This window comes from Xenopus tropicalis, chromosome 3, assembly GCF_000004195.4.
Source record: "Xenopus tropicalis strain Nigerian chromosome 3, UCB_Xtro_10.0, whole genome shotgun sequence".
Classification (NCBI taxonomy): domain Eukaryota; kingdom Metazoa; phylum Chordata; class Amphibia; order Anura; family Pipidae; genus Xenopus; species Xenopus tropicalis.
The window spans coordinates 124,945,039-124,966,167 of NC_030679.2; the positions used below are offsets into that span (position 1 = coordinate 124,945,039).

At 42.8% G+C, this 21,129-nt stretch overlaps 2 protein-coding genes across 4 annotated transcripts in view; one reads left to right on the forward strand and one right to left on the reverse strand.

The window, feature by feature from the left end:
* Nucleotides 1–1,878: 1,878 nt before the first annotated feature.
* Nucleotides 1,879–13,693, forward strand: fahd2a (fumarylacetoacetate hydrolase domain containing 2A). Of its 2 annotated transcripts, none has more exon segments than NM_001197228.1 (8): nucleotides 1,879–1,973; nucleotides 3,194–3,458; nucleotides 4,437–4,653; nucleotides 6,758–6,817; nucleotides 9,355–9,517; nucleotides 11,280–11,388; nucleotides 11,716–11,803; nucleotides 13,361–13,693. In NM_001197228.1, coding segments are annotated over 7 exon segments (960 nt in total). In that variant the 5' UTR covers nucleotides 1,879–1,973; nucleotides 3,194–3,198; the 3' UTR covers nucleotides 13,424–13,693.
* Nucleotides 13,450–21,129, reverse strand: part of gpat2 (glycerol-3-phosphate acyltransferase 2, mitochondrial) — a 39,207-nt gene continuing 31,527 nt past the window's right edge. For both annotated transcript variants that reach the window (XM_002932563.5, XM_012959448.3), the window contains 4 exons: nucleotides 19,647–19,767; nucleotides 18,085–18,156; nucleotides 16,275–16,330; nucleotides 13,450–14,711 (listed from right to left, as the gene is read on the reverse strand). In XM_002932563.5, coding sequence (XP_002932609.2) covers nucleotides 14,589–14,711; nucleotides 16,275–16,330; nucleotides 18,085–18,156; nucleotides 19,647–19,767 — 372 coding nt within the window. In that variant the 3' untranslated portion in view covers nucleotides 13,450–14,588. The remainder of the gene's footprint in view (nucleotides 14,712–16,274; nucleotides 16,331–18,084; nucleotides 18,157–19,646; nucleotides 19,768–21,129) is intronic.

Consider the following 21,129-nt stretch of genomic DNA (forward strand, 5'->3'; position numbering starts at 1 on the left):
CTCTCACTCCTTCTGACTGCATATCCCTCTCTCTCACTCCTTCTGACTGCATATCCCTCTCTCTCTCACTCCTTCTCACTGCATATCCCTCTCTCTCACTCCTTCTCACTGCTTATCCCTCTCTCTCACTCCTTCTCACTGCATTTCCCTCTCTCTCACTCCTTCTGACTGCATATCCCTCTCTCTCACTCCTTCTGACTGCATATCCCTCTCTCTCACTCCTTCTGGCTGCATATCCCTCTCTCTCTCACTCCTTCTGACTGAATATCCCTCTCTCACTCCTTCTGACTGCATATCCCTCTCTCTCACTCCTTCAGACTGCATATCCCTCTCTCTCTCACTCCTTCTGGCTGCATATCCCTCTCTCTCTCACTCCTTCTGACTGCATATCAAATCAAATCAAATCAAATGAGCTTTATTGGCAGGACCAAATACATTTAGCATTGCCAAAGCAGGTACAGGGTGTAATGGGTGGGGTTAGGGGGTCATTATATGGGAATGGGGGGGTTTAAGGGGTGGGGATATGGGGTCAGTATATGGGGACAGGGGAAAGTCCTGTCTCTCGCAGTCTATGACAGTCAGTTATGTATTGTGCTGCCATTGTTACTGTTGGTGCCTCTTCTCCCAGTAGGATGCGGAGTTTTCTCTCTTCTTCTATAGATGGGAAGTCTGGGATGTGATGGGAGAGTCTCTTGCAGTGGGTGTCTCTAATTGCTGAGTATTTGGGGCAGTGTAGCAGGAAGTGGGTCTCATCCTCTACTGCCCCCTGGTCACAACGCTGGCATAGCCGGCTCTCCCTGGGCCTGTAGGTCTGTCGGTGCCGACCCAGTTCATATCCCTCTCTCTCACTCCTTCTGACTGCATATCCCTCTCTCTCACTCCTTCTGACTGCATATCCCTCTCTCTCACTCCTTCTGACTGCATATCCCTCTCTCTCTCTCTCACTCCTTCTGACTGCATATCCCTCTCTCTCTCACTCCTTCTGACTGCATATCCCTCTCTCTCTCTCACTCCTTCTGGCTGCATATCCCTCTCTCTCACTCCTTCTGACTGCATATCCCTCTCTCTCACTCCTTCTGACTGCATATCCCTCTCTCTCTCACTCCTTCTCACTGCATATCCCTCTCTCTCTCACTCCTTCTGACTGCATATCCCTCTCTCTCTCACTCCTTCTGACTGCATATCCCTCTCTCTCACTCCTTCTGACTGCATATCCCTCTCTCTCTCACTCCTTCTGGCTGCATATCCCTCTCTCTCTCACTCCTTCTGGCTGCATATCCCTCTCTCTCTCTCACTCCTTCTGACTGCATATCCCTCTCTCTCACTCCTTCTGGCTGCATATCCCTCTCTCTCTCACTCCTTCTGACTGCATATCCCTCTCTCTCTCACTCCTTCTGACTGCATATCCCTCTCTCTCTCACTCCTTCTGACTGCATATCCCTCTCTCTCTCTCACTCCTTCTGGCTGCATATCCCTCTCTCTCTCACTCCTTCTGGCTGCATATCCCTCTCTCTCTCTCTCTCACTCCTTCTGACTGCATATCCCTCTCTCTCACTCCTTCTGGCTGCATATCCCTCTCTCTCACTCCTTCTGACTGCATATCCCTCTCTCTCTCACTCCTTCTGACTGCATATCCCTCTCTCTCTCACTCCTTCTGACTGCATATCCCTCTCTCTCTCACTCCTTCTGACTGCATATCCCTCTCTCTCTCACTCCTTCTGGCTGCATATCCCTCTCTCTCTCACTCCTTCTGACTGCATATCCCTCTCTCTCTCACTCCTTCTGGCTGCATATCCCTCTCTCTCTCACTCCTTCTGGCTGCAGTTCCTCCCAGTCACTATCTCTCCCTAGTGCTGCTAGGCCTTCCTTCCTGCCCAGCTGACAGGCCAAGGGCTCCTCCCACTCCCCACACAGAGCCTCCCAGCCAGCACAGGAACAGAGGAGAGAGCAGACAGGCGCTGCTCCAGCTCAGAGTGAGTAGGACAGGGCAGGGGACGGTTTCTCCAGGCTCCCTAGCTGGCTCACTGAGGTTAGAAGGGCTCTGTTTTAAGGGGAGAGACAGAGCCAGTAATTTGACATGATTGTACCTAATGAGGTTGCTGTGAGGCAGGTAAGCACAGATATACCCTCTGCACTACCTATAAACTCCCCCAGCACTGGTCACAAGAAAAGTAACCCTTAAACATCTGTGTCCAGCCAAATTTATGCAAGTGCAACTCAAACCAGATTGTGTAGGTCTCTTGCCAATCACTGCTGGTTCTGACTAGTGTCACTTTGCTGCAGAAGTTAGCTGAATCTCCACATCCCACAGTGCCTTGCAGGCTTCTGCTACATTGTTTCAGTAGTCAGCAGTTCAGAACATTACAAGGGACAGGCAAACACTGCTTCCAAGATTGAAGGCATTAACATTAAAACCATTGGAGATATAAATTTGTACAAAAAAGTTTACATTTTTTTAATAAAAAAAATCTGGGGGGGGGTTGTATCCCACTCAATGGTAAATTCTTCCTTAATCCTTAAATTTTTACATTATTAATATGTGTCTTGAAAATTTCAGATTTTATGTTTAAATCTTACATCCTAATGTTCCAGCAATTTGTGTAGGTTCCAGACACTTTGGGGTATATTTACCATGCTGTGTTAAAAGTGGAGTAAAACATTACCAGTGATGTTGCTCATAGCAGCCAATCAGATGCTTTGCTTTGGTTTTCTAACTGTTGAAATCTAATTGCTGATTGGTTGCCCTGGGCAACATCACCGGTAATGTTTCACTCCACTTTTTATGTAACATGATAAATATACCCAAATGTTGCCCACAAGACATAACAAATATGCTCCTTATGTCTTGTGTGCAACATCTGGGGTATATTTATCGTGTTGTGTAAAAAGTGGAGTAAAGCATTACCGGTGATGTTGGTCATAGCAACCAATCAGATCTTTGCTTCTGTTTTCTAATTTGTAGGTTACGGTTCAAATATAAATGCCGATTGGTTGCTATGGGCATCATCACAGGTGATGTTGGCTTACACTCTATAATAAATATACCCTAGAGGACAGCAGTTTAAAGGCAAACTTGTCAGAGTGAATGTGTACGCAACATATGGAAAAAGGAGTGTGCTACAGACATGCATGGGATTATACTGGGTCTTGTGTTTCATATAATTGTGTCATGACCAATGTGACTTTTTTAAAGAGCTGATGTTGACCCAGACCCAAGGGATCCTACGTGTACTACAGAGCACCCTCCACACCCTGCCCAAGAGGAATATCTCTCTGTCTCCAGCTCTCAACATGAGATTAGTCCAGTTCCAGAACTCTGGTTCCCAAAATCCGAAGATTGGACTGGAGCTCCAAGATGGTGGAAATGTCATTGATCTAAATGCCTACGATCCATCACTGCCCTGTAGGATGAGAGAGTTCCTTGAAATAGGAGAATCAGCCTTACAGATAGCTAAGAGGTAGGGTTTTTAATGAAATGTTCTAATTTTACGATACTAACTGTTTAGCAAGGAATGGTTAATTTCCTGCTGGTCATTGCAGGCGACCATTAAAGTTGGTGAACAGAGAAAAGTCATCTGTCGTTTCTCTGGTTCAGTTGCTTTTCTCATGAAATTAATTCCCAGCCAACTGAACAGCAGGTGGCGATGTTGTAATTTAATTGTTAATTAATTATATTAGCAATTAAAAAACAGCTAATGTCCTGAAAACTAAAAAAATCTGTGTAAATTACAAAAGTGATTAGAAAAGCTCTTTAAGCAATGTTACATTCATTCATTTTCAGGGTTTACATTTTCCTTAAGATATTATATATTATATATATATTATATTATTGTACACTAAGGGTAATGGCCTTTCCAGGTACTTGTCAATTATATACACACAGTATATATCACAAGCAGGAGCATTTGCAGGAAATTGAGGGAACATTGGCACCATGTTATTGAGCTATTTACAAGATAATAAAATATAAACATTTTAAAAATACAATGAATACAACTAAAGTTTAATTTCATATGGGGTGAAAAGCCCCTTTAAATGCCATGTGGTGTAGAATCTATAATGGCTTCCTAAAAGTATATTGTGCCCATGTAATAGATTTTATGATTCCATGTTCCACCTTGCTCTGTGTCACTCTGTGTTTAGCTCTGTGTCACTCTGTGTTTAGTGACTACGTGCAGTGCAACAAGATCAAAGGGCCCTGGCACAACAAGGGGTTAAGGCCAGCATTCCGTCTAACTGCCTTCTGTAAAACATCAACAGACAAGAACATTCCAGGGACTCCAATGGTTTTATCCAGGGCAATATTAGGTGCAAAAAATGTATAGCATTGAAAGGGTGTTTATTTTCTCATTTTACCGATGGGTGCCAGATGAGTGTTTAAGGGAAGGAATCTAATATGTTCTGCCTTTTCTTCATTCGCGGTTCCCATGGTCTAGGGCTCTGGACTCCAATCAGCACATCCTCAGCCGCTCCGAGATTTCTCTCCTGGCTCCCATCAGCAACCCTGAGAAAATAATTTGCATCGGAATGAACTACGTTGATCACTGCCTGGAGCAGAATGTCCCTGTCCCTAAAGAACCCATCATCTTCAGCAAGTTTGCCAGCAGCATTGTGGGACCAAGTGACCCAATCAGAATTCCAGCAGAAAGCAAGGTGAGCAGGGGAAAGGTGGAGCATAGATCTGTAAGGAGACTTTATTTTAGGGTTTATATATGGAGCACCTATAGAGCTAGGAACATTAGTTGGCCGAGATGCTGAGTGTATTCAGCTATGTTCAGCATATATTCAGCTTCCCAATAGTGCTTTCCAGGGAATATGAATGTGGCTTCATGTGGCCTGTGGCCAAGTTGGATGTTTGCTTACACAGGTTAGTGCACTAGCAGCCAATCATCTGCCTACAACAGTACCTGAGCTACTCGAGCATTATGGCTCCCTTTGCACCTCTGTTTAGTGATGCAGTAGCTCAAGTGTCTGTAGCTCCTGCAGCCTCACTGCTGACTAAAGCTATAAAAATAGTTATTTACACCGTCATGTTTTGTCAAAGCTTTGGCTATGAGTGCAAGTAGTCAAGCCCAAGGAAGGCCCCATTAAGGGTTGTGGCCACTGTGAGACTGACTATCTATTATATCAGGTAAAGGAATGTTTGGGGGGCTGCACCTCCTTCTGACAGTAGGGAAGGACACCTATGTGCCTCAATCGTGGCTTGACACAAGCTGCACTCAATTCTAGACTCAGTCCACAGGTTTCTGCACTCCAACACAGAGTGGGCAAAGTGCAAAAAAAAAAAAGAAAAACGCCCAATTGCAGGGGCATTGTGAATGTGCCCTATAGAGTTGCAAGAGTTCTTAGTTTTCCATCCCAGTTCATACACAGACCAGTCCAGAAGTGTGACCATGTTATGAGATATTAACCCAGGAGTTAATTATAGTGAAATTCACTAAAGACAGTGGGGCTTATTTATAAACACTGGGCAGATTTGCACCTGGGCAGTTACCCATATCAACCAATCAGTGGTTAGATTTTTCCAGCCAGCTGCAGGTTGAACACAATCATCTGATTGGTTGCCATGAGTTACTGCCCAGGTGCAAATTTGCCCAGCATTTATAAATGGCCCAGTCATATATAAGTCACAACCTCCTCCTAAACAATTTAGTTATTCAGTGAATAATTTTCAGTATTTTTACCACTGAGGCCCATTTGAAAGCTCCTTTCTGCCTAGATTGGGACTGAATAGGTCCATAATCCTAACACCTTGGGCCACCAATGCCCAGCCTGGCGCATGTTGTTTTAGCAGCAGCTTCATCTGGGGAATAAGTGACTTATTGCCAGCTGGGGAATCAGCTGGTTAATCTCAGACTTTGGTCACATTGCCGGACTGGTTTACTTTTTGAGGAACTGGGGTTTTGTACCATGATGTTCTTCTCTTTTTCCTTTTAAAGGTTTGAGCAATAGCGTCTAGCAAAACTTCTGTCAAACACAGTGTAATGAACACTTATTGTGGTAATTCAGTCTTAAAGTGACTGTTAGTATGAGGTAGACAGCAATATTCTGAGACAATTTGCCAGTGGTTTTCATTTTTATAGCTATATAGTTTATTTCAGGAACTGGTTGCTAGGGATAAATATATCCTGGTAACCAGGCAGTGGTCTGAATGAGGGACTGGAATATGAATAGAAAAGGTGTCACGGAGACTGGCTAGGTTTGTGCCAGAAGCCAGTGACCCCAGTGTCCCATAAATCTTAAAAGACAGGAAAAGGCAAACTAAATAAAGGGTAACTTATACAGAGATAGGGATATTTTATCCAGAATCCTTGGAACCTGGGCTTTTCTGGATAAGGGGTTGTTTTTCCTCTAATTTGGATCACCAAAGCTTAAGTCTTCTAAATATCATTTAAACATTAAATAAACCCAATAGGATAGTTTTGCCACCAAGAAGGGTTGGTTTACTTTATTAGGATTTTGTGTGAAATGGCATTCATTTAATTTGGAGCTTTCTGGATAATAGGCTTCAAGATAATAAATCCCATACCCATGTGTGTATTGACAAGATTTTAAACAGACACCACTAGATGGCACTATTGCCTTATCCTAATGCTCTGCTCATTTCCCACAGTGTCGCTCTGTATCAGCTAGTCAGGCAGGTTTCCTTGCACAGTTCCATCATGGAGTGTCTGTTCTTTTTCAACCTCATCTCCTGCGTAACTATGTCAGAATCTTTCCCTAGAGTTCTGTGTGACATTGATCTGTTGTGTTACAGGAGGTGGACTGGGAGGTTGAACTCGCCTTTGTCATTGGAAAAAAAGGCAGAAACATCAAGGTAACAGTTACAGTTTGATGCAGTTTCTGGTCCAAACACTTAGTGAACTTGCAGTTTGCCTCCACTCTCCCCAGAGAGTGATCATTTGCAGGGGTTATCCCCGCCCTGATAACTTAAATAGGCAGTGAAATTTACAGTTTCATTTTTCGGTGGACTCTATATCATTTAGCAGCTTTCCATTTTTGACATTCAGCAGCTACCTGGTTGCTAGGGTCCAATCAACTTTTCTCTTGTGTTCTCTGCATTCATTTTCTCTCCTTTTGTTGCTCCTATTTTTTTCTCCTCTCCTGGTCTCTAAATCCCTCTCTGATGGCTCCACCTTCCATATCTGTGTAACACTTTCCAATTTCTTCCCTACTTCTCTCCCAGCAATCTTTTGTGCCCCGCTATGCACTTTTTAACCTTTGTTTTACTTTTTCCCTTCTTAAAGGAACAGTAACACAAAAAAAACAAAAGTGTATGAATGTATTTAAATGATGTACTGCTACCCTACACTGGTAAAAGTTGTGGGTTTTATCCTTCTATTCACCCATTTATTTCTACTTCTGCTGTCATTTTTATATTTTAATTTTCTCCATTTTCTTCTTTTTTTACTTTCTTACTTACTTTCTTACTTTCTTACTTAATTCAGTCTCTAATTCAGGTATTCCCTGCAGTATTATAGCAAAAAAGGGAAAGTTGTGCTCACCGCTAAATTTTAAACCATTAGGCGGGGGTACAATGACGCTGTGACCACAAAATTCATATAGACAGAGATACTGAGACATTCTGTGCATTAAGCAACCCCCCCTTTAAAAAAACATGGCTTGTTTGTCCATATATTGCAGTATATTCAAGCTGTAGTCGGCCGGTTTGAATATATTGTAATATATGGACAAACAATCCCTGTTTTGCTTAAAGGGGAGGGCATTTCTTAGTAGCTTAATGCACAGAATGTCAGAATGTGGCAATACTGCCACATGGGGGTTGGATAAGCTGGATGGAGGTTCAAAGTTCACTCTTCAACCTATCCAGTCACTGTAAAGAGCCTTTAAGCTGTAGAAAGTCAGAAAATGCTAGCACTGCAGGATATGTATTCAAAGCAGGCATAAGTGGAGGGGAGCAAAAGGAAGCTCCGGTATTACAAAAAGTTATACTGGTGCATCCCCCCTGAGGGGAAGCATCCCTCCACATCCCTCCCCAGTTCTAGCACTGCTTCACATACTTTCTCACATCAGTTGTTATTCACAGTCTCTGCTGTAGCATTCACAACACCCAGAGGCATTGGTGAATGAGTCCCCAGCACTAGATTTAGCTCAGTGATCCCACGTTCCAAGGGTCTCTCTGTCCCTGAGCCTGAATGGTTGATTCTCTATACTTGTGGCATTGACTCAACAGGGTATCAACCCTTACTGGCCTCCTTATTGGAGCCTCTGACTGCTCTACTAACTGCCCCGATCCTAGAGTGAGCCAATACAAAAAATAGCACTATCTTGTCCTACTGACCAAAAGAAAAAAGTATATGTGGTGCCCTCCCCTTTTATTAACTAGGGAATCTTGACACCCCATGTCAATACTGAACTGCCGAGTAATATGCTCCCCACAGTATAGGCCCAGCCTCTTGCTGCCCAAATCCCTCCTGGGGCATACCTGGATAAAGGCTGGCAAAACCATACCCACCTACATACTGTAATGTTTTTCATAAGCAATGCCATTTAATGACAAAAGGTGGCAGTAAAGAACGTACAAACCATATACAGTGCTGTACATATTATAAAATAAAATAAAATGCTTTTACGTTTCTTGCTTACCCCTCTGTTTGTTTATAAAATGTCAACATATTTGCCGGCATTATACAATAGTAGAGTATATAAATCAAACATAAAAATGACATTAGCAATACAGGAGGTGAAAAGAACCCAGAGCTTCTTCAGGAGAAATGGGCATAAGACACACGGTTAATGATCGGCGTATTTAGGGGTACTTTTAATTGCCCTAGTGGCCAAACTGAAATATGAAATACTAAAGCTCATACACTTTCAGATTTTAGTCTTTTTCCAACAAATGTTTGGATATCAATCATATGTTTAAATGCAATGATCTCAAACTAACATTCAGACTGAATTTGTAGGATAATTCAGTGCATCGTCTGACCATAATAATTACCAGTGAAGTCCCAGAAATGCATTGTAGGTCCCCCAAGGATATCGGCAGATACACAATACATGCACAGATTGTATCATTATCCGACCGAAATTTTCTAACCTGTCCGATTGCCATGGTATGAAAATTATTGGAATGATAATTCGGAGCCCACACCCAGTCCGTACAATTTTATTGCTGCGTATATGGCCGTCTTAACACTTAGATTAAGAGTTGTGCATAAAATAGATGCTTTGTTGAAAAAAAATTCCCTGGAAACCAAGACAATAGTTTTGTAATAGGATGAGAGATGAATCGCTCGGGGAAAGGAAAGACTAACAAAATGTTTTTGTCATATTCTCAGACGGGGCACCCAGTGTCCATACGACTCACGGTTAATGTTATTGTGCATACAGGAGGAGGATGCAATGGACCACGTGGTTGGATTCACCGTTGCTCATGACGTGAGTGCCCGGGACTGGCAGATGAATAAGAATGGAAAGCAGTGGTTGCTGGGTAAAACTTTTGACACGTTTTGTCCTTTGGGCCCAGCGCTTGTTACTAAGGATGCCATCTCAGGTATATCGCTGTATTACACAAACAACAACACAAACTAATATTTTGCATCTCACATATTTTTTGTTTTAAGATCTTATTGGCATCCAGTATTGCACTAACATTTTATTCAGTGATGTACAACCCGGATTCCAAAAAAGTTGGGACACAAAATTGTGTATAAATTGTGAATAAAAACTGAATGCAATGATGTGGGGGTGCCAACTTCTAATATTTTATTCAGAATAGAACATAAATCACGGAACAAAAGTTTAAACTGAGAAAATGTACCATTTTAAGGGAAAAATATGTTTATTCAGAATTTCATGGTGTCAACAAATCCCAAAAAAGTTGGGACAAGTAGCAATAAGAGGCTGGAAAAAGTAATTTGAGCATAACGAAGAGCTGGAAGACCAAATAACATTAATTAGGTCAATCGGCAACATGATTGGGTATAAACCAGGCGCCCTAGGCAACCTGGTCAGCTTGGCCTGTCCATACAGGGCGGCAGGGTTACCAGGGCAGCTGCAGTGGAGGGAAAGGGTCCGGAACCAGTGGCAGCTGAAAGAAGAGATACCTGCCTGGCGCCCCCCCACAGCTGCGCCCTAGGCAGGTGCCTCTTCTGCCTTCTCCTAGTTCCAGCCCTGCCTTTATCTTTATTGCCTTGCTTGCCCCATCCTGTCACTTTCCTATAGGCTCAGGTACCTGTTGGGCTTGGGGGTAGGCACAATGGCCACATGAGCCGTAATATTAGTATAAACAGAACCTTTAGCCTATGGGGGTCTTTGCTACACCCATGAGACACATGACTGACACGGCCATGACTTTAAGGATAAGTAAACCGTTAAAATAAATTAGTGAGAAATTAGAGTGCTATTCTAAGTACATTTGCATCAATCTTTTTTAAGATTCACGAGAAATGTGTCCTGTTAATGTGAATGAATGTTACAAGCGTGCCCCCTGCTGATCAGATTCTGACCATGATATAGTCGAGGAAGATGCCAGAAGAAAGAGGCCAGTTGCAATGTTTTTTGATTAAGAAAGATGTGAGATGTTATCTGAGGTTTCTAATGTTTCTCCTAAACAGGGAAACATCACAACAGCCCTCTTTCTTTTTTCTGACAACTTCCTCGACTGGATCACGGTCGGAAACTGACCAGCAGGGGGAGCTGCTGTTACAAAATTCATTTGTATTAACAATAAATATTTTACTTAATATCTTGGAATCTTTTAAAACTAATGTAAATTGCAAAAGTGCTTATTATAGCAATCTCAATTTTACATTCACTTATTTTTTAAAGCTTAACTTTTAGCCTTATAATGAATATCAAAGCCTATGAAGGTGAAGCAGGGGCCATACAGGGCTCTGGTGGTTTTGTGCACCATTGAGGGTGAAAACACACTGGGCTACTAGTAGCAGCTACTTGTCACAGCTACTAAACTCCAGAAAATACGCTGCCATAGATAATACTGAGAATTGATTCAGCTAAAACTCACGTAGAGACAGTTATCAGTAAATGATCAGCATTGTCTATTTTAGTAGCCACGATAAGTAGCTGCTACTAGTAGCTCTGTGTGCCTTCACCCTAAATATCTAGGGAGGTACAGCCAACTCCCAGCTACAGCTCCATCCATTAATAGGAGTACAAGGGCTGAAGCACTTTACAATTGTACCTGTTATATCCTAGCCAGCAGGCATATACTGGAAAAAGGAAAAAAAGAAGAGAAGCTGTAAATGTATTTGGTGTTGCACTATAATGTAAGTCCATTCCTACTTTCTCTCCAGACCCCCACAACCTTGGGATCCGCTGTCGAGTTAATGGAGATCTTGTCCAAAACAGTAACACCAACCAGATGGTCTTCAAGACAGAAGCTCTCATTGCATGGGCATCTAAGTGAGCACATGGTCGTATCCTGGTAATCTGATTGGTGTGTGCACAGAGCTAGAGGGAGGAATTTAGCATGGAAGTTTATGGCCCGGACTTGCAATTTAACAGCAAACACATGACACCATAATTAGGTGGTACATGCTGCCTATGTAGGGAGGATGCATCCATGCATATTTGATAAATGCCTACTCCAGTAAAATCATAGTTAAATGAGATTAATCTGAGCCTTTGTACAGCCTTATCTGTTTTGAGAGGAATTCCTAACATTTTATTGCACAGATCTGTAATGCAGGGCTTACAAAGCTTGTTTATGACTTTTGCTTGGTTTATCAGGTTCATGACATTAAACCCAGGCGACATTTTCCTTACTGGTACCCCTCCTGGTGTTGGGGTGTTTAGGAAGCCTCCGGTCTTCCTCAAGGTGAGATATGACTATGTACAGGATGCTTGACACTGTCATGGAGAAAGACCTCTGTCCTTTTATATATAATCTTATGCCTCCCAGGCAAGAATCATCGTACATAAGATGAGCATTTCCTACATACCCATGAGATTTCCCTATTGTTCATTCAACTGCAAAGCAAGTAAAAAATTGATTTTATTTGGCCTCTGGTTTATGCCCTTGGGCATAAGCCTATTTTTAGGCCTTTTTTTGCATTCAGTGTGTGGGTACAGGCCCACAGGGCACAATGAAATCAATAAACACATATGTTGCTGTGTGTTGGAACACAAATGTGTATCACACATATGGTTCATATATGGTTCATATATGCTTCATTTCATAAGTAGCAGTGCAATAAACACTTGCAACTATGCTGTTGTGATTTTAGTTAATTATGATATAAGAAGGGGTGTTGGGAGCTCCAGGCACCTCCATGTATGGAAGTAAAGCAGTTTGTGTGCAGTTGCACTCGTTAATGACTGATACCGAGCTAAAGTTAAGGTTGTCATACACTGTAAGATCCACTCCTTTGGCAAGGTCGCCAAGCTAGCAGATCTTCTCCCAATATGCCCACCTACGTGTGGGTGATATCGGGCTAATTTGATCATATTAAAACGGTGGGAATAGGTGCTGTCGGTTTGGGGACTGCATCAACAAGACAATGCTGTCCCCCGATCCGACGGAAAAATCAATTGAGATCTAGCCAATTTCAGGCCAGGTGTTGGTCAGGGAGGCCCATTGGTGGTGCCCCTACACGGGGAGATAAGCTGCTGATATTGGGAGCTGAAATCTACCCACATATGGCCACCTTAAAGCTGGCCATACACGTACCAATACAAGCATAAAAAACCTAGTTTCATACGATTTTCGGACCATGTCTGGGCTCCGAATTATTGTCCCATTAATTTTTGTACCATGGCGATGGACAAGTTAGAAAAATTTAGACAAGGACAAGTTAGAAAAATTTGGTCGGCTAAGGAAAAATTCTGCACATCTTGTGTATCGTGCAATATACAGTACTTGGGGGACCTACAATGGAAGTCACATTCATACAATTGGTGCCTGCCAACTATTTCATGTTCAGAACATCCTCCCATTTGTTATTTTTAGGGATTTATCCTACAATTTCAGTCTGAATGTTTGTTGCATGTAAACGTACGACCGATATCTGAACGTTTGTCGGAAAAAGACTAAAATCAGAATGTGTATGGCCGCCTTAAGGCTGTGTATCCAATATGTATAAATTATTCATTGTCGGGGGGTCAGTTTCTGTTTAAAGGAGCCCCAAAAACACTGTACGTGATGCCTCTTTATGATTTAACCCTTTTGTATACCCCATATGTATCTCTTCTTTACATTTCATGAGCATAACAACCTTTATGTTCAGAGCTCAATCCCTCTCTCCATCAGTTCATTTTCTCAGAGATGTCACTCCTGCACGCTATTGAATTCTTTCATTCGTGTCAATATTTCTATTATTACCCCTCCCCCCACATCCTCCTGCCCTCACATTCTATACATTTGCCTTTGTTTCAGGCAGGAGATGTGGTGCTCTGTGAAATTGATGAGCTGGGAGCTATCAAGAACCCGGTGGTGTGAAAACGCGCAATAAGGACTCAGACGCGGAGATGTAGAATGTGTTTAATGCAGACACTAACCAGCAGGTGGCGCACTCTCGCTGAACAATCACAGAGGCACAAACGATAAATCCACTTGGTGATCTACTTTGCTACTAAAGGTGTTGCCTTACAAGCTATGAAATAATAGTAATAATTGTAAACAAATCAATGAAAGTATGGATTCTGCTCCATTACAATGAGACAATAGGAAATGCTAATATAAGTAATAAATTCTAAAATATTAGATAAACTAAGCTTGTATTTTTAAACTTGCATAAGGCTTATTTATCAACATAATGCCAGCACTGGCACGGCTGGAGTTTCATTTATTGAATGCCCCAGTGTCCCTTAAACAATAAGTGGTAAGGGCTGCCAACTACCAATAATATAAAGTAAAGCACTTAGCATGCTGCATGACATGGTTCTTCTCAATGGTGTACCCCCTCCAGCAGTACCTGCAGGTCACCCACAATGCACAAAAATCATCGCAGGTGATCCAAGATTTCATGTGCCCCCCCTACAGAGGGAGCAGACCAGCCCCGCCCCCCCCAGGCCAAGCGGTCTGCTTCCTCTGTAGTTACGCCACTGGTTCTTCTCACTTAGAACTTTATCATACTGACTTTGGAAATACCAGTGTATGGATAAGGCTAATTACTCCCGATTGGCTAAAGCTCTAATGTCGCTGTACAAGAATTGTTTATCATGGTGGAGAGAACCAGTTCACTCTCATCTTAACCTTCCCAACAAAAATGCCAATTGCAGACTGTCTGTTGACCTTGGGTACCCAGAAGTTGCATATCCATATAATGAGAAACATCTGCACCTAATATTAAGAAACAGGGCCCTACATAGCTTTGTATATTTCTTAATAACTTGACATAGACAATGTAATGGCACCTCAGCTTGATGTCAGTAAATTTTAGGGATTAAGCAGTGGCCCCTCTGCACCAACTGACCTCTAGGAGAACTCTATGGGAAGCCAGTACCATGCCAAAGCACAGCCAGTTACACTAGAACCTGCCACCAAATGGCTCACCAAAATCTTAAAGCAAATTTAAGAGAGAGATCTGTTTCTAGAAATGCTTACACTGCACCCAAAAAGCAAAACGGAAGGTGGTGATGTACAAGGTTTAACGTTATAAATTTTAGTCGCCATACACAAACTGCTCGATAAAGGAGAGAAGCTTCGTGCAGTTTTCCTCAATGAGAAATGTCTCTGAAAGCTGAAGTGTTGGCTCATTGCTGCCGTCCAGATGTCTGCTAAGGATCTACAGAGGCAAGATAAACAGATTATGCAGACAGGAATAAAGTAACACCCAGTACGGCAAGTATTCCAGTGTCGAGATTGTTAGGACCACTGGCAAAAGACGATTCTATTGGTGGACAAGGGAAAACAACATCGCCGGTGTGAGTTGCTGGACCACCTTTGAAGCAAGAAATGAAACCGCATGTGCCTCTTCTATAAAAAACAAACTGGCTTGGGGTACAATGGTGAGTAGAACCAATGATTCTCCTATGTGGGAGAACTATCCAAGCATTCTCCCATTTTCATGACAGATGACCACCGGAAGCCAGTAGCTGATGTCAGAAACAATATGGCAACTCTCTTTTAAAGGGGACCTGTCACCCTAAGAAATAATTCCAAATTGTTTTCTATTTCTGTTAGTCAAGTGAAATAAACTTCACTTACACTATAGAAATTATTTCAATCTTATTTTCTTCAGCCTTGAAATTCACAATTTCTGCATGCAGGCACCATTTTGCAGACACTGTTATTAAGGAAAGCTTACATTGTAGGTACATTGTGCCTAAAATTCATTTTGCTTCTATTCATATCAGAGATGAACTGCCCTGTGCTATCTGAGAGCAAGATGGCCTTAGGCCATCCCTATCCCAGTACACACAACAGGGAGTGACAACATCTAATTGTGTGTCTGTCTGATTCATATACTTTAAGTTAGCATCATTCCTGTCTACAAATGACCCCAAATAAAATGCAGATATCAGGTAAATCAAATTAACCTGTAATCTGTAGTCAACAGAGGCAAGGACAATGACAGAGTGGAAAAGCTAAATGCCATTTTGGCTAAAGGTGCATGATCTAATAGTAGGACATGTAACAGTCTTGGCACATACCAAATGATTTTGCAGTATAAAACACTCATAAAATAGTCCATTTAACCCTGTTTATGGCCTCATTAAATGGAAAAATCATTGTACATTACATCCCTTACTCTATTACCAAGCACTCATTGTGCGCTCGAATGATGTTGTGTTTGCAACGCAGTGACTGGAAATCTCTCAATCATGTACTCTCCGCCCAAACTCAAAAAATTGGCCCCAGTGCCCTAAAATCTATTCACCAGTTGCAGAACCAACCTGATCTTGACTTTTGGATAAGTTCTACTGGTTGATGAGTACAGGAAGTGACAAGGCCAGACATGGCAGCCCCCAACTCCACTGGAGAGCTATACTCTCAGGAGTCTGGATAATGTGGCTGAGGGGAAGCAGTTGCAAAGAAGAATTATTATGTATTATTTCCAATAAAAGGGTGGCTGCTTTTAGGTTTCACATTGTGTGGCAACTGAATTGAATCCAGTCCCCATATCCTGCACGGTGGTGCTTGTGATGATCTTAGTTCCTGTTCCTCAAAGGATCACATGTGTGGACCTCAGTGATTGGCAGAAGGGCAGCAGCTACTACATTCATCAGCAAAGGAAGGTATGAGGGTCAGGATAGGAAATCACTCAACTCCAAGATGTTATAGAATATCTACTGATAATCTAACCCAACTCTCTACCTGGGCCAGAAACAAAGTAATAGGCACTTACCCCAAGATCCACGAATGTATTCACAGCACAAGCGGCCAGGGAACGTTCGGCACACTCTGGGCACAACAAATAAATGTGACAATGTAAATGTGCATGTAACACAAGATCTGTATTAATTACTCTGTGTATCTAGAACCTTCTAGAACAGTGCTGTCCAACTTCTGCGGTGCCGAGGGCCGGAATTTCTCTAGCATACATGGTGGAGGGCCGCTAATGGAAGCCAGTTTTGGCCACTCCCCTTTTTGAACCACACCCACTTCAAACCACACCCATTTTATCACAATGGTGGTAGTGCAGCAAAAACCCAAATGCTTGGTCCTCACTGCGGGGATATTAACAGTTATTCATATATGAAAGAATTATATTATGTCATATTAAGACACACCCTTAAATCCATATGCCTCCTCCTCCCCTGTGGACAGCACAGCAACCCCCAGCAACATAATTACACACCTTAGGGACCATTTAATGGCTGTTTCCAACTACTAACAAACTCCCAGAACAAACCCCTTCCAGGTTCACCTCTCACATGCAGCATAGGACAGGCAGAGTATGGCACACACAGGCAGAACTCTGCCTCCCTTATGCTGCCTGTGTGTGCCATACTCTGCCTGCCCTATGCTGCCTGTGTGTGCCATACTCTACCTGCCCTTAGCTGTCTGTGTGTGCCATACTCTGCCTGCCCTTAGCTGTCTGTGTGTGCCATACTCTGCCTGCCCTATGCTCTCTGTGTGTTCCATACCCTCCCTGCCCTATACTGCCTATGTGCCATACTATTACTATCCTATGCTGCCTGTGTGTTCCATACCCTCCCTGCCCTATACTGCCTATGTGCCATACTTTGCCTACCCTATGCTGTCTGTGTGTGCCATATACACAGGCAGCATAGTCCAGGCAGTACATACAATGTCTGAGGTGTGAACAGGTGAACAATGTGGATGATTACAGCCTGAGCCTGAGGTGTGAACACTGCAGGGGGTGAACAATGCAGAAACTAAAAGGTGTGAAAAACACAGGGGATTACATGTTTAAACAATACAGGGGGATTACAGCCTGAATTTGAGGTGAGAACCATGCAGGGGGCCAGTTAATCTCAATACTGATACTATTTAAAGCTTACACAAAGGTAAACCATCAAAGCAGCCAGACAGGTGGGGGGCCACACAGAGGGGGGTTGAGGGCCGCCAGTTGGACAGCACTGTTCTAGAACAACCCTTGAGTTGCTGCACATCCCTCTACTGTATGCTGAGCTGCTGACAATGGCCATTGGGCAGTCCCTGGAGCTCCCTGAGACATAAGTAGCAGGATGAGTGTATTAGGCACAGTACTAATGTATAGAGCTCCTATATATATATAGCATACAGACTGGGTAGCTATGTATCAATGCACAGACAGATGGATAAACTCACACCTTGATTTTTCACGTCAGATTTTGCAGATCTGTACCCAAGTTTTGTGTGATTCCTAAAATAGCCTGAGCTAATGCATCGTTAGCATGATAAGGGCAGGTAACAGCTTGTTGTAAAAGGAAAATCTAAAAGCTTCAAATTTAAAGTTTTAATTTAGTTACAGTCAGCAACAGCTGGTAACCAATAAGCAGTCTCTTCTGCTATTTTTTTTTTTCAATTTTTATTCAGCTTCTCTCCCTATTCTTCCAGTCTGCCATCAAGGCTGCTTCCTGGTTGCTAGGGTAATTGGGATCCTTCATCGGCCTTCAAAACTGAGAAGACACAGGGGTAGCTGTGTTTTGATTTGCCACAGTAAGGGTTAATCACACTGAATCATCTGCAAGCCCCCGGCCTGTACCTACCAAAAGATCCATCTTGTTCAGCTTTCTGCAGAAGGTACTGGTGTAACCTGTGCACATAGCCTGACTCGGTCTCTGCATGGAGAAAGATATGGGCAGCACATGAACTAAAGCATGAGAGCAAGCGGCCTTGAATACACCAGTAACTAGAATGTCCAGCACACAACAATTGCATGCTCCCTCTATAGAGAATAACAGAAGCCAGCAGTGAAATAGGCAAAAGAAAGTGAAGGACTGGTTAATTAGACAATGGCTAAATTATACTAATATAGGTACAGTGGTCCCTGCACAAAAACCGATTGAGGCACAGTGACTCAGTTCACTATGCCAGTGGCACAAAAACATTATGGCATAACGATCCCCTGTATATTTAGTGCTGGACTGGAACAGAGGGGCACCAGGTAAAAACACAGTGGGCCCCCAGCCCTTGTGGGCCCCCGGCCCTTGTGGGCCCTGCAACCCAGTCCCGCTCCATTCAAGCTCTGACCCAGGTACTCTTCCCCCATTCCCTGATCAAAGCCGCAAAAGCAACATGGGGGGGAGGTTTATGTCTAAGCAGGGGGAATGGGTAGTGAAGGTCTGTGACTGGGGTGGGGGCCCTGAGGTGACAGTCCCAGTGGGCACCGAACACACCAGTCAGACCCTGTGTATATTATACATATATATAAGTCACAGTACTCTCCATTTTTTCATTGTAGAATGATCCCAAGTTTTTATAGCATCTCCACTGCTCTCAACAGTGCAGTGACCCCAGTCTATTATTGCTCAGTGCCCACCCCAGTGCATTAGGCACAGTAACCCCAATGATATGGTACAAAGACCATTGGTATGTCCAGTAAACTCTTCCAACCCCAACCAGAGTATCAATGGAACACTGGCTCAAGCTGTGTATTTTAGATGTACAAATAAAGGTTGATCGATTTTAATACCAACTGTTGCGGCTTTTTATGCTGACCCGGAGTGCACTGCCAATGTGTGAAGTTTTGTGACCCTGTGAGATTTGTCCCCTGGCTACAGACTCGGGGCGGGAGCACCCCGGGCCAACAGGACCGTTTGGTAAGCATAATGCTTTCTTATTTGGAAGTGGGTTCTCCCTGGCAGTGAGTTTTTTCACCTGAGTGCAGGGTCCGGGGAAGGTTGCACCTGGACCAAAGGATTTGAGGGGTGAGCAGTTTTTATGTGGGGGAACCTTTATTGCTTTTTCCAGACAGGCACCTGTTTTTTTAAACTAATTTAAATTAGCCCTTAAACTGAGTGCTGTGGATATATAATTTTATCATGGAACACCGGTCCTTGTATTTTATGGCATGATGCACCGGGCGCTCCGGTCATGCTAACTATTGGCCAGATGAATGCACAGTGGTGGTGCTGCTGCGCACATATTTTTATTCTTGATACAGTAAGCAAAATACATGTATCTTCACCCTTTTTGGAAAAAGAAGAACAGAGTAATGAAAGCTGTGTTACTGAATAGGGCACCACCCCACATGATGGAACCTTTTGCTGCAAGTATTGCTAAACCCAAACTATCAGACTGATAACCACATGCTTATGGCAGCTCTTACCTTGCAGAAATTCTCTCTTTTCCTGAAGGAATAATGCAGCTTGTTTATATGTCCTCAGTATGGGGCCCAGAAGGCGGCACAGGAACACAAAGAAAACTGCATGATGCTCTGATCGTCCCAGCTACGAAGCGATGGAACAAATGCAATGTATTAGAGAGGGAGATCTGAGTCACTGACTGATCTTAATACAGTCAAATCCAAAGCTAATGATGCAGCGAAGGACTATTTCCTATGAGCAACACTGAATTACTTTTGGTCCCCATAGGCTTTACTCCAAGCAGAATCTTCTCCTTGAGAGATTTAGGGGTAGATGTATACAAATTAAAACTGGGGATTCCTGAAGTATCAGCAGCAGTTAGGTACCACAATACTCAATTAATTACATTCATTAATTCCTTGAAAAAACCCAAGCATTGCTGTGTGTATGGGAGACATAAAGGGAAAGTAAACCCTTGAAAGCATACTGAGTTGTGTTAAAGGGCAGTACATAAGCAGTCCCCTAGTAAAACCATTTCCAAGAAAAGTTAGGGCACAGTGTAAAATACAAATAAAAAGAGAATATGATGATTAACCCCATATAATTCATTTGCAAACAGTAAAAAGGCAAAATATCAGAGAATCAGATCAGAGAAATATCAGGAAAGTTATGGTTTTCTGAAAAATATCTACTCATTGAGAATGCCAGCAACATGTTTCAAAAAAGCTGGGACAGGAGCAACAAAACACTGGAAAAGTTGTGTAATGCTTGAAAAAAACACCTGGAACATCTGACCAACGGGCAACAGGTCAGTAACATAATCAGGTATAAAAAGAGTGGATCCCAGTAAGACTGAGTCTCTCAGAAGTAAAAATGGAGAGGGGTGACCCCCCCCCCCCCCCCCACTGCATGGGGGCAAATATTGCAACAGTTTAAGAATAATATTCCTTAGTGTAACACTGGGAAGAATTTAGTGATTTCATCATCTACGACACATAAAATCATTCAATGATTCAGGGGGTCCAGAAAAATCGCTGCACACAAGGGACAGGGGAAAAAATATTGGATGGCTGTGATCTTCAGGTCCACAGGGGCACTGCTTTAAAACCAGACTCTGTAGGGGAAATCAGTGTGAGCTCAGGAATACTTCCCAGAACCACCGTCTGTGAACACAGTTCACACATTGCTGCATGCACAAACACAAGTTAGAGTCCTACCATGCAAAGAAGAAACCACATATATAAACATGATCCAAAAACATCTGCGGGAACAGGGGCACCTTTCAGGTTGAGGGGAGGCAGTATTTAAAAACCCATGGGCAGAATTCATTCCCCAGTATATATCGTCTTATGATAGCATCTAACAGTAAAGCTGCCCATACACATTCAGATTTTAGTCTTCTTCTGATGAACATTCGGATATTGGTCGTACGTTTAAATGCAACAATCTGAAACTAAAGCTTGCCATACATGCATAAATCGCATGAAACCTAGTTTTGAATGATTT